Source organism: Cetorhinus maximus, chromosome 1 (genome assembly GCF_964194155.1).
Source record: "Cetorhinus maximus chromosome 1, sCetMax3.hap1.1, whole genome shotgun sequence".
NCBI lineage: Eukaryota > Metazoa > Chordata > Chondrichthyes > Lamniformes > Cetorhinidae > Cetorhinus > Cetorhinus maximus.
In genome coordinates, this window is record NC_135879.1 from 14,716,379 (window position 1) to 14,730,159 (window position 13,781).

The window sequence follows — 13,781 nt, forward strand, 5'->3', positions numbered from 1 at the left end:
TCAGGGTTCAGCTATTGGCGTCAAACTACCAAACCATAAACACTGAGCCAATCCTGTATAATGTGCAAAGGCACCTAGTACAGTGCCAGCAATCTCTCATACATCTGCATACCATTTGTAGACCTCATAATTCCTAATACTTAAAATCCAATGTTGGTTTCTACTTCATACATTTTTTAGCCAAGCAGTTTATTTTTAATGCACGTCTGATATGGGGCTATCCAGTATACTTGTCATGATTTACCTAATTGTTTACAGTAGATGGAGGGGTTTGTGATTATCTGGTCTATGTCGAGTTTTATTACTGTATTTTGTAGATGGGATACAAATGTCTCAGTGAAGGAAGGTGGCCATTATCAACAGTGCCTCAGACATTGGCAAATGAATTACTCTGTAAATACAAGATGCATGCAGCCTATGCTTTCACCGTTCAGATTATAACCTTAAGTGTAAGTGCCTAAAACAACAATAGCTCACATTCTGCAGTGCCTTCAACATCGCCAAATCTCCTAAGAAGCTTCACAGATTTTGGAGGAAAAACAGGCATGAGCCAAAGGGTGAAGTGAATAAAAGCTTGGGACCAAGGTGGGTTTTGAGCCAGGTCTTATAAGAGGAGAAGAGATGAAGAGGCAGAAGCTTATAGAAAGGAAGTTCCAGAATGTGGGGCCTGGGTGGCTGGAGGCTGGAAGGGAGAGGGGATGTGAAGTGGCCAGAGTCTCAAGAACAAAGAGGTCAGTGAGGATTGTAGGGCTTGGAGGAGTTGCAGTGGTAAAAGGCTACAGAGGGGTTTGCTCACAAGGATGAGAATTTTAAATCTGAGGCATTGGGACACCTGGAACCACTGCAACTCAGTAAGGGCAAGGACAGAGAAGCAAGACTTAGTGAGGGGTAGGATAGAGGCAGTAGAGTGTTTTAGATGCACTGACCTTTATGGGGTGGGGAGGGGAGGTGGAGAGGGAAAGTCCAAACAGGAAAGCATTGGAATAGTCAAGTCTGGTGGTGACAAAGACAGGGGTAAGAACCACAACAACAGAGGGTCTGTGGTAGGGGTGGTGATGGACGATGTTACAGAGGTGGAAGCAGGTGGTCTTTGTGACAGAGAGGATATGGGGTCAGAAATTCAGCTCAAAGGTGAACAAGGCGTTTAGGTTACAGACAGTCTGATGCAGCCTCAGACAGTGACCAAAGAGGGAGATGAGCATGGTGGCAAAGGCTGAAAATGATGGTTTCAGCCTTCCTAATGGTTGGGCATGGGACAAGTAAACTGACAGCAGACAGGGAATGGAGGTATCAAGGGGTATGATGGAGGAGTACAGTTGGGTGTCATCAATATACATGTGGAACTTGACCTCATGGCAATGGAGGTTATTGCTTAGGGGCAGCAGGTAGATGAGGAAGAGGAGAGGGCATAAGGATTGAGCCTGGGAGTTTTGTTATTACATAAGGACATAAGAAATAGGAACAAATCCCTCGAACCTGCTCCCCCATTCACTAGTATCATGGTTCATCGTTGACCTCAACTATACTTTCTTACCCTATCACCATTACTCTTGACTCCCTTAGTGTAAAAAAAAATGTCAATTTCAGTCTTCAACATACTCAATGACTGAACATTCACAACCTGCTGGGGTGGAGAATCCCAAAGAGTTACAACTCTAAGAGTGAAGAAATTTCTCATCTCAGCCTTAAACATGTTACAAATTCTGGACTTCACAAGACAGTTATGTTTTAAAACATCCCCTTTAACTTAAGGTAAAATTGCGAACTCCGGGAGCTCCAAGCTTGGGGACATGCATATTTGGTCTGGCTGCGATGGGGTGAAACTCAATCAGAAACCTAATGAAATTAAGTGACAGTTTTCACACCTTTCCACAACAGTAAAGGGACAGCTGCTTTTATAAAACACAGACCAAGAAAAAAGGCAGATGCTGCTGTGGAGAAGCAAGATGAGAACTTACATTCTGTATGAAAGGAAGGGGTCAGAACCAATTGGATTTTTGGAGACTTGAAAAACTAAGAATCACTGAGGGGGGGTCCCTTGCTGGTGAAGTTAGATCTGGAAGATTCAGGCTGAGTGGAACAACTCTTCAGGGACATTGGATGTTCAGCCTAGTACAGAAGGGAGCAATGAGCTTGCTGAAGAGCCACAAGCAACATTGGGTTTATTCTTGTAATACTACATATCTGCCAGAAGTGTGGTGCACAATGAAAGGGGTTTAAGACACATCTCGATTGAGTTCATTAGTTAATGCAAAAGTACCTCTTCTTGAATTTAGTGTACTAGTTGCTTGTTAATTCATGTTTGATGTATGTTGATTTTCAGTTGTTTGTTACAGTAAAAGTATTAAAATGTGAAATCTTGTCCTTCAGTTATTTCCGTTGGTCATGTGGGAAATTTATCTCTTTTTAAAAGTTATTGGTCTCCGCAGGGATCATAACAAATGGACGACCCCTTTTCTTAAAACCATGACCTCTGGTTCTAGATTCTCCAGCCAGGAAAAACAGCTTGTATGGGATTGGAAAGAGAAGCTATTCTGGAGATGCTTTGGCTCCAACTGGACAAACAGGAGTGGGATCAAGAAAGGGCGGTCCCAGCAAGCTAATCAATAGAGGAAAGATGTTGAAGGGCGATGATGAGATCACTGTCAAACGCTGAAGTTTGGCAGTTCAGCAATGGCCTTTTATTTATAGATAAATAAGAAACTACATGAACAGTTGGTAGGCACTTGTTATAGCCAAATATTTTTGTCGTTAAGAAATTGAAATGTTGTAAGGTTTACCATTGGGTTGAATCCACTGAAGAATCTACATCTCAAGATTTACCCAGTGAAAAGACTGCTTACCTCTCCACTACCTCCTGAAGGATGGTTTTAATCGAAGCATTGACCAGAGAATTGGGAGCACATAAATTCTCCGCATGTGGGGGAAGGAAGAGCTGAAGGAAAATCTACAACCATGAGGCAGGATAAATGGAGAGTGCAATCATGTCCTGGATTGTTACCAATGCGAGATTGTGGTTTTGTGAATGCGAGCATCAAGCACGTACTTGTGGCTGTTTCAGATTGCAGACTCTCGATACCGTGACACATCTTGAATAAGGCATTGGACAGAGAAAGTTGTGAGACGCCAGCACACTGTTCTGTAAACATCAGAAGGAATGAAGGCAGCTTCAAACAACATCAAATCAAACATGGAGTGCAACTCTGAAACTCTGAGGCAGGGGTTTGCCTCAGAGCTGCTCCTCTTGCTCCTAGACATGTAAATGCTGTTCTCACTGCATTCCCAGTGAAGTTACAGTCACAGCGAGGGGGCAGCTTAGAGGAAATCCCCAGCCACGGGTTTTATTCAGTTTCTTTCTTTTGCCAGCTTTGGCTATCACGGACACCATGATCAATGTGTGGCTTTGAGCTGCAGTGAGCCTGGGTTTGATTTCATTGTACATTGAAAGGAGGTAGCATGAGCTCTTGATTCTGTGACACATCTTGAATAGGACATTGGGCAGAGAGAATTGTGAGACACCGGCGCACTGCCCTCTAAAACATCAGCAGGAGTGAAACTCGGGAGATTTATCAACATCAAATCAAACACGGAGCTCCATTCTTGAAACACTAAGGCAGGGATTTGCCACAGAGCTACTGCTCCTAGACGTGGAATTCCCATTGCACTCCCAGTGAAGTTACAGTCATAGAGAGGTTGCAGCTTAGAGGAAAGAGTTCATGAAACCTCCCCACTGCACATAGTATTCGGCAGTGTTAAAATAACCTGTTTTCTTACCTGAGCAAACCCTGTCCCGATGTATTTTCTCATTAATTTACTCCAAACACCTTTGTTTTCCCCTCCTGAAGGTCATTTGACTCCTTGGCGGGTAAAATTGCACAAGTGTCAGCCCTGCCATTGTAATTTGCTCCAGTGGTCAATCTCAACATGTTCAGACTCAAAAGCTAATGTTGGTGGGTTACTCATTAGATGGTGCATCACAGGGATTGTAACTGGTGCTTAACCCTCTAATAGACCACGCTTACCTGGACATATATTCAAGTATGGATTTTACTTCAATCATTTGCTCTGTACCAAAGTAAACCACTGTGAGGTGGACTCTCCCGTCCAGTCGAATACACACCTCCCTGCAACACACATACAGAAAGGAGTCACCTTCAGCTCAACATGCACATGGTTTGTAGTCACCCTACTGCATGCAAAGTATAAAAACGCATTCAAAATACCAGAAGTTACATACAAATTCAAAATACTGCAGATGATGAAATCTGCAGTCTGAATTAAAAACAGAAAATGCAGGAAATACTCAACACGTCAGTCAGCATCTGTGGAGAGAAACACAAATATTATTCTGGGTTGGTGATGGCCCTTCATCAGAACCAATATCTTCACTTAGAGAAAGCATACAACTCAATCTAAATTGAACCTATTAAGTGTCATACGTTGGGAGCGGCTTAGTTGGCATCTCTCCAGCCTCTGATTCATAAGATTTTGAGTCCAATCCCCACTCCAGATTGACACTTTAGCGAAGCAGGATTGGACATGTTGTCTTTTGAATGAGACATTAAATTGCAGCCACATGCCCTCTTAGTTTGAGATGAATATTCCACAGCATTCCTTGAAGAACATTAAGGGAGTTCTCACTGGTGTCCTGGCTAATATTTATCCCTTAATCGCTACGTCAATAAAATAAGTTATCAAGTCATTATTATATTGGCATTGCACTGTAATGTATAAACTGGCTGCTGCATTTCCTACACTAAAACAGTGATATACAAACATACAAATTAGGAGCAGGAGTAGGCCACTCGGCCCCTCGAGCCTGCTGCGCCATTCAATAAGATCATGGCTGATCTGAATGTAACCTCAACCCCACATTCCTGCCTACCCCCGATAACCTTTCACTCCCTTGTTAATCAAGAATCTATCTAGCTCTGCCTTAAAAATATTCAAAGGCTCTGCTTCCATCGCCTTTTGAGGAAGAGAGTTCCAAAGACTCACAATTCTCTGAGAGAAAAAATTTCTCCTCATCTCTGCCTTGAACACTTTATCAAATGCCTTCTGGGAATCTAAGTACAGTACATACCCCGGCTCCCCAGTGACAATATTTCATTGGTTGTAAAGTGATTTGGGAAATTCTGAGGTTGGAAAGGTGCTATATAAATGCAAATCCGTCCCTCTAACAGAAGCCCATAGCTGAAAAAAATGGCGTTTTTAAAAAAAATATGTTGAACAAGTTTCCGAATACCAACCATAATTCTATCTAATCAAATCGCGTCTTATTTTGAGACATGTTCTGTTTGAGTTGCAGGTTCCAGATCCAGGAATGTGTGACCTCAATTACAGGAAGGAGGCTGATTCCAAACCAGTCTGTAGGTTTCTCGGTCATCTTCGCTACAGAGTAAATACCACTGTATATACAAAAATGCATGCACGACAGGGTTGACAGCATTTTGCGTTTGGCCACATCAAATGTATTTCTGAAGGAAAGACAGGTGGCATTACCCAGGCACCAGGCACAGATATTCAATTACTGAGGGGGTAGCGAGAAAGGTATTCAGTTATTGGAGGGGGTACAAAGCAGCACCACATGACTGATCCTAGGATTTAAGAGAATGATGTATGGGGGGAAGATTGACTATCCTGGGAATATGATAGGTACGTTTAAAATGATGAAAGGTTTGGATAAATTGGACCCATAAAGTTTGTCTGCCACATATAGAACTTAAGCACAAGGGGGCATATTTACAAATTAAGGAAACAAATGAAAATGTGAAGTGAAGGAGGAAGTCCTTTACTAAAAGGGTGCCGAGTATGTGGAACCGATTACTGACACTGGCGGTAGACAAATAAGGAATGGACTTCAAGGAGGAATTAGACAGGTTCTTGTCAACAAACGGGATTAAACATGTCGCCAAGGGAACACTGTGGATAGGTGAGCTAGACCAGGCCAAAGGTTTTCTCCTACCTGAAACTGTGACGGGGGCGGTATCTTGTTGAGGAGTTGGGGGTCTCGCCTGCTGGGAGAGCCTGCCGAACCACACGCCAATCAGCAGTGGCGAGATGAGCGGTGGGCCTTCCCCTGGAATAAAGACCCTGGGGGCAGAAGCCTCACCTATTGAGAGCTGCTAGCCAATCAGAGGCCGGCAGCTCTTGTACTCAGCAGCGCCACATGGGAGGCCGTGGCTGCTGCCGGAAGGACAGGCCCTGGAATCTCAGGATCACAGAGTGACCCTGGCCATAGGGAAATAATGTGGCGGAGTGGGGGGGCGGGGTTGGTTTGTGGGGTAGGGTTGGTGGGGAGAGGGGTGTAGAGATGTCAAAGCGAGGGCAGTGGGGAGGTGGCTCTCAGCAAGCCCCTCCTTCCCAATATCCAGTCCCTCGATCAGGCACTGAGTGCCTTTGAATGAGGGACCACCCCCTGGAGGTGACATGCAGGCCATACGGTTTTACCTGTCATGCACGCCATATGGGTTAATACCAGCGGTGGCGGGATGAGGCCCTTAAGTGTTCATTAATTGGCCACTGAAGGGCCTCAGTTGGAGGTGGGGCAGGAAGGTTGACCATGGACCTTCCGCCCAGGACTTAATTCAAATAGAGGTGTGAAGGTAGTGGGGTTTTGGTATACCACCATCCCACCTAAGTAAATGCCCTTCTTGCCTCCAAGCTCGCCAACAGTGAGAGCACAAATTCCCGCCTGCGTGACTAAATCCAAGATAAAAACAGAAAATGGTGGGCACGCACATCATGTCTGTCAGTAGCTGAAAGGAAAGGGGAAAGTGAATGGTTTTTTGTCCGGACCTTCATCTGAACCAGAATCTGTAAGATAAGTGAACTCCTTTAATAGATGTTAGCCCATCTTTTGGCATCTACCACAACAGGTTATGCGTTCCCGTCATTGTATGTTTTGATTATTGGAAAACCATTTTATTTATAATGAAAAACCATTTAATTTTAAAGTGACTCAGCCACCACCACATTGCTGTAAAATCTTTAATACTTAATTCAAGTAGCCAAGAAATCAAATGATATAATTTGAAACCAAGGAAGAAATTGTCATCGGATCCACTAGAAATATCACCCAAAGGCTGTTTCCACTTAAGTGACCTTTGTAGCCAGACTATGGTAAACAAGGCTGATAAACTGCAGACATGAGCTACCACATGGGATTATGATATAGTGTCACCAGTAGCAGAAAAGGACGGGGAAATAATTACTGGGAAACAGATTACATCGAATGTACAGCGCAAAAACAAGCTATTCCTGCCAACTAGTCTATGCTGGAATTTATGTTTCACATGAGCTGATCCCAACCTACTTCATGCAACCTCATCAACATATCTTTTTGTTTCTTTCTCCCCAAATGTTAATCCAGCTTCCCCTTAAACACACCTAGGCTATTCTCCTCAACTACTCCGTGGGGTAGCGAGTTCCACATTCTAACCACTCTCCGTGCCGCACCACTGAATAGAAAAGCGAACACAATCTCTCCAGGCTCCGTCAGACCCCATGTGAAAGCAGCTTGAAGGGAGGAAGGCTGACCCGAGATATGCACTGTGATCATTATTCGTTTCCCTTTGATGTAGTTAGTGGAACCAGTCTAAAACGGAGCCCCAATCTGGCTCCAGATCAGATGTTGCCTTCTAAATATTTTTCAGTGAAGGCTGATTTCGGAAGGAATGGATTGAAATGGTGGAGCTTTAACAGAGCCTCACATGCTGACTGTGTAGATGAGCCACAATTAGACATGTTGACAGGTATGTGATCCATTTCGTTTCACCAAGAACCAATTTATTTCCTCTCCGATAACCTGTGATGTAGGGATGTGTTGCTAAACACGTTCTTCAATTATGGCACAAGCAGTGATGGGTATCAAACTAACCCGTGAGCAGGCTGTTTTTATGATGATACCATAAATATCCCTTGGTTAGCACTCTCCCTTATTTTCTAAATAGGTGCCATGACGCAATTAGCAAAGAGCTAATTTAACAGATTCAAAGGAAATCTCCACTTTGTCTGCAAGGAACTGGGAGAGCGAGACATGGATGAGAAGTGAGTGAGGATGCAAGGAAGCGAGGGAGACAAGATGAGAGAATAGAGAGAGAGGGAGAGGGAATGAAAGAGAGAGAGAGGGACGGACAGAAAAAGAGCTGGCAAGAGAGCATGGGGAATGGAATACCTTTCTCTACCAGTGATTGACAGCTTCCTACCCAAAGAGTTAACTGCAACTCAAAAATATCACATGTTCCTTCATACAGGAAAGAGAAGAAAAGACTGGTCTCGCAAATTCAGCAGCGCCTTTCTGTCTAAAGCCAAGTATTCAATTAACAATCAACAAAAACACCAAAAAAAAACCATGTGATAAATTTTACCGAAGGTTTAACATTTCAGTCCACGTTTCTCCCAAAGGTGCTGACTCTTTGCTGGAGTCCGATTCATTTGTATTGCCAGCATAAAGGGGTAAATTATGAGGACAGGTTGCATAAACTTGGCTTGTATTCCTGAGTTTAGAAGACTGAAGGGAGATCTAACTGAGCTGTTGAAAATATTGAAGGAATTTGATCCTCTCATGGGAAAGACCAAAACGAGGGGGTTACAATTCTAAAATGAGATAGAGCCCAGGGACATAAGACTGAAATCGGGAAGCATTCTTTCACACAATGGATAGTACAAATCTGGAATTGCCTCCCTCAAAAGATTGTGGATGCTGGAGTCAAGTGAATATTTTAAGGCTGAGATCAATAGATTTCTGTTAGGTCAGGGTATCAAAGGATGTGGTGCAAGGCGGGTAAATTGAATTATCAAGGGTGTCGGCGGGTTATCAATGGTGTTGGCGGGTTAGTGAGAGTGCTCACAGGTTAACAAGGACACTGGAGAGTTACCAGCGGCACTGGCGGGTTATTGGCACTGATGAAGTATTAAGCGTTGGCGGGTATTCAGGAACTACAGTGGGTTATTAGAGTGAGGGTGGGTTAATTGAGAGTGATGGAGCGTTATTGTATGAGGGTGGGTTAGCAAGAGCGATGGAGCTTTATTGTGTGAGGGCGGTTGGCGAGATCGGTGGAGCATTATTGTGTGAGTGACGGCGGGTTATCGAGAGCAATGGAGTGTTATTGTGAGTGATGGCGGGTTGGCGAGATCGATGGAGCACTATTGTGAGTAATGGCGGGTTAGTGAAAGCAATGGAGCATTATTGTGAGTGATGGCGGGTTAGCGAAAGCGATGGAGCGTTATTGTGAGTGATGGCGGGTTAGCAAGAGCAATGGAGCATTATTGTGAGTGAGGGCGGGTTAGCGAAAGCAATGGAGTGTTACTGTGTGAGTGATGGCAGGTTATCGAGAGCAATGGAGTGTTATTGTGAGTGATGGCGGGTTGGCGAGATCGATGGAGCATTATTGTGAGTAATGGCGGGTTAGCGAGAGCGATGGAGCGTTATTGTGAGTGATGGCGGGTTAGTGAAAGCGATGGAGCGTTATTGTGAGTGAGGGCGGGTTAGTGAAAGCAATGGAGTGTTATTGTGAGTGAATGTGGGTTAGCGAGAGCGATGGAGTGTTATTGTGAGTGAGGGCGGGTTAATGAGAGCGATGGAGCATTATTGTGAGTAATGGCGGGTTAACAAGAGTAGGATGTAACACAGCTGGGCCTGATTCCTGTCCTCTCTGGATATGAACTTTCCTACAGGGTCACTGGGTAACAATCAGTAGCATTTCCCTCCAAAGCGCCAGGATACCGAGACCAAACATAGTAACCAATACCGTCACCCGAGTGACCTTCTCATCACTACAGCAATTACTCCTGAATCCTCCAGGGATTGCTTACTAACTCCTAAAACATGATGAAAAGCTGATTGATTTGTACTGCTAGATGCAATATCAACACAAAATAAAGTATCTTGTTGCATTCTGTTTGGTTTGTAGACACAATGGAACAGTTAACCGTGATGCAGATTGGCCACATCCTACATTCATGAACAGAATGAACTCATTAGTGTGCAATTCCTTCAGGAAAAGAAATAATAGATTGCATTTATATTTCATACCTTTTGTGACCTCAGGACATCCCAAAGCATTTTACAGCCAATGAAATACTTATAATGCATACTCATTGTTGCAATGTAGGAAACACAAAAACCAACTTATGCACAGCAAGATCCCACTGTTTTAATATGCCTTTTAGGGATAGCAGCATGCCATCACTAGAAGGGAAGTTTGTCATATGATCCTGTCTCAGTTTCACTTTGGCCTATGAGCAGAACACAGCACACATGGCTCTGCTGCTGATGTCTTCAAGCTTTCTACCTGTGTATAAATGTTCCCACGTGCCTAGTCTCAATAAATGTACTCACAGTGTGTTTACACACTTCCTTCTGACAGATTGGTGCCTTTATATCATTATAAAAACAGGTATGTCATTGTGAACAGCCTTAGATATTGCTGCATCGCATGAGTCGACCCTCGACGTTTTGGTCAGATGGCGATAATTTTGCAGCACACAGAGTATTGAAATCCTCAGCACAGAAAAGCTTGGAAGGCACAATGAGATCATGCTCAAATAAAGAGCTGGTGAACAGATGGATCCCTCGTGGTGCAATTGCAGCACACAGCCTGTCAGTTCAGTGCGTGGGACAATGCGCTGAGAGGACCAGCAGCGGGTTAGCTCAGTTGGGAAGGGCGATGATCAGGGTGTGGGCCAGATCAATAAGGGGCGAGGGAGAGTCAAATAAAAAAAATAAACAAAACCGCCACAAAAATTGGGCCAGGGAAGATTGCGATTAGAACAGGTAGCTGCAAGAGGGGCTGAATAATAAATTGAATAAAACAAGGAGGAAGGTCAAAGAGATATTGTCAGGATGTCCACAAAGTTCCCCAGTTTGAATTGGGATGCACCTGACCTACTGTCCGAATTCAATTTTTTTCAAACAGAGTACAGAGCTATGGTTTCTTGATTCAGATGTGTCTAAACCAGACAAACAAGCCATAAAAACCCACATAGCAATTGGGAAATAAGGTCTACACAGGCTAAACACATGAGGATTAACAATAGAAGAGCTAAAGGACCCCCAAAAGGTAGGGACTACATTGGAAGACCGGTTCAGAATCAGGTTAAACTTCCATATTCATCGACTAGTGTTCATATCATTTCAACAACAGCCTTCAGAATCCATAGGCCACTTTGTCAGCAGATGCAGAGCAAAGGGTACGTCCTGTGATTTTCCAAATGCAGAGCTAGCAGGCAGAATCGCCTCCACTCCCATGGGAAGAATTCCAGAAAGATCTGCTGGACAGGACCAAAACATATAGCATTGAAGGACTACTCAAGAATAGATGTAAGTATGAAGCAATCCCAGCAGTTCAACAAAGCTTACAGGTCCTAAGTACAACCCCAAACATTGGCGCACTTACTAGAAAACCCAAACCTGGCAAGCCATGTGTAAGGTATTTCTGCATACACCAAAAAAATGGCCTGCTTTCCATCAATCCGGCAAAGCATGTGACAGAAAATGCCATTGGCAGCAGCAATGCACTAGAGCAAAGGATGATGCAGCTACAAAGAGCCATGCACTAATCCAAACAGACCAGACATTATGGCTACCTTCGAGCAATAAGCATGACCATCCAGTATCCCATAAGAAAAACATGCCTGAGGTATTTGACAAGCCAGAAAATGACAATAATGTGCAAGATGAGACGAAGAGTGGTGAACACAGGTATGATCACACCATCTGAAGTGTTTGCCAAGATTCAAATGATCTGTCCTAAGAAGATTGGCAACAACTCGTATTGGCCAAGACTGACACAAGGGCAAGTACCAATATACTACTCCTGCGAATTCTAAAAGACATATATCCAGGGACATGGAAGGCCATAGCGAAAACTACTACTCCACAACTTTCAGCATAGCTGAAATAGCTCACTTATTCCATGTGCAGGTCCATAGTCCTGGAGTGCAAGAACAATCAATCCTCCTGGGTGCCACAGATGTTCTACATTGTGGAGACTGAAGCTCCGGTGATCACAGGTCTATCGGCATGCCGTGACCTCGCACTAGTGACAATACATGGAATCAGTCAGACCTCACATGGCAGATCAAACTCAGAAACTACTCCTAAAACCTCAGTTCAAGACCTAACATCAAAATAAAAAGGATGTTTCAACAATTTTAGCAGTTTCAAAGGAGCTACAACATTATACTTGCTGGAGAATGCAAGTCCGTCAATTGATCTGGTACATTTTACACAATGTAAATGCCAGCGGCTCCAAGAAGAAATGGTAAGAGATTCCACAGTACAGAAACTTTGGAAAACTATCATCCTGATTCGATTCAGCATGTCCATGAAATGAGGCCATTTTGGCTTTACCGAGATGAACTAGACATCTCCTGAGGCGTCATTTTTAAAGGCAGGTAGGTCATCGTACCAGAATCTTTGCAACTTGATATTCTTCAACAGCTTCATCACTCACACATGGGCATAAATCAGTCAAGAAGACTTGCAAGAGAGACAGTCTATTGGCCGGGAATGAGCAATGACATTGAAGTCGTTGTCAAGAAAAGCGAGGCATGTCAAGAGCATATGCCAAGTCAGCACAAAGACACATGAAGTTCCTATCCATCCTTGGTCAAAATCGCATCTGACCTCTTTTGTGTCCATGGCACTGACTTCATTGTCATTGTTGACTACTTTATCAAGTACCCCATTATTCAACAATTGCATAGTACGTAAAGCACAACTGTAGCCCACATTCTGAGTGTATCTTCAGTTTATTTAGTGTGCGCAGAGAGATCATTATGGATAACAGTCCGCAATTTATTGGGTATGTTAGAGAAGTAGAATATCGATCACAGTACTTCTCCTCATTTCCCTAGATCTAACAGCCAAGCTGAATGAATGAGTCACATGGTGAAATCCCTAATTCTCAAATGCAGACAGACCAAGCAAGATCTGCACATTGCAATGTTGCAGCTGAAAGTGACACCTTTAAGTGCAACTATTCCATCACCAGCAGAACTCATGTTAGGCAGACCAGGGCATACCAATATACCTACTCTTACCCATTTCACTCTGTCAGGAAGTAGAGAACAACTTTTAAAACTGCAAGAGAAGACAACCAACATGCACGATAAAAATACAGGTACAGAATTGCCAAGTTTACAGTTGGGACAACAAGTTTGTATCCAGGATCCCACAGAAGGTATGTGACAACCAGCTGAAGTGACAAGCAATTGCTCAGAACCAAAGCCCTATGAACTCATTATACACAGAGGCATAACAGTGAGGCGTAACCGAGGACAACTCAGATCCATTCCAGCTCCTCAACTGCCTTACAGTCCTATTGCATCTAGGACCAGATCCCAAATGCAACCAGGAACAACATCCAAGAATGACAAATCCACAGATCACTGTAAGCAATTAAAGAAACCTCCAGGTAAGGTTACCATGACAAGATCTGGGCATACCAGCAAAGTACCCCTGCACTTTAGAGACTCATGCATTCATCAGTTTTATACACTTAAGTAATGGTAACTAAACATGAATATGTATTGTAAATAGTCATACTTCTTTGGAAGGGATGAAAGTATCTTTAAAAAGAAAGGAGGATTTTGTAATATGCCTTTAAGGGATAACAGCATGCCATCACTAGAAGGGAAGTGTGTCATGTGATCCAATCTCAGTTCCACTTTGGCCTGTGAACAGAACACAGCACACACAGTTCTATTGTTAATGTCTTCAAGCTTTCTACCTTTGTGTAAATGTTCCCAAGTGCCTAGTATTAATAAATGAACCC

General features: G+C 43.5%; 1 protein-coding gene across 1 annotated transcript in view; it reads right to left on the reverse strand.

Moving 5' to 3' along the window:
• csgalnact1a (chondroitin sulfate N-acetylgalactosaminyltransferase 1a) overlaps window positions 1-13,781 on the reverse strand; it is a 162,285-nt gene that overhangs the window by 27,591 nt on the left and 120,913 nt on the right. The window contains exon 4 of the mRNA XM_078534922.1: window positions 4,023-4,124. Coding sequence (XP_078391048.1) covers window positions 4,023-4,124 — 102 coding nt within the window. The remainder of the gene's footprint in view (window positions 1-4,022; window positions 4,125-13,781) is intronic.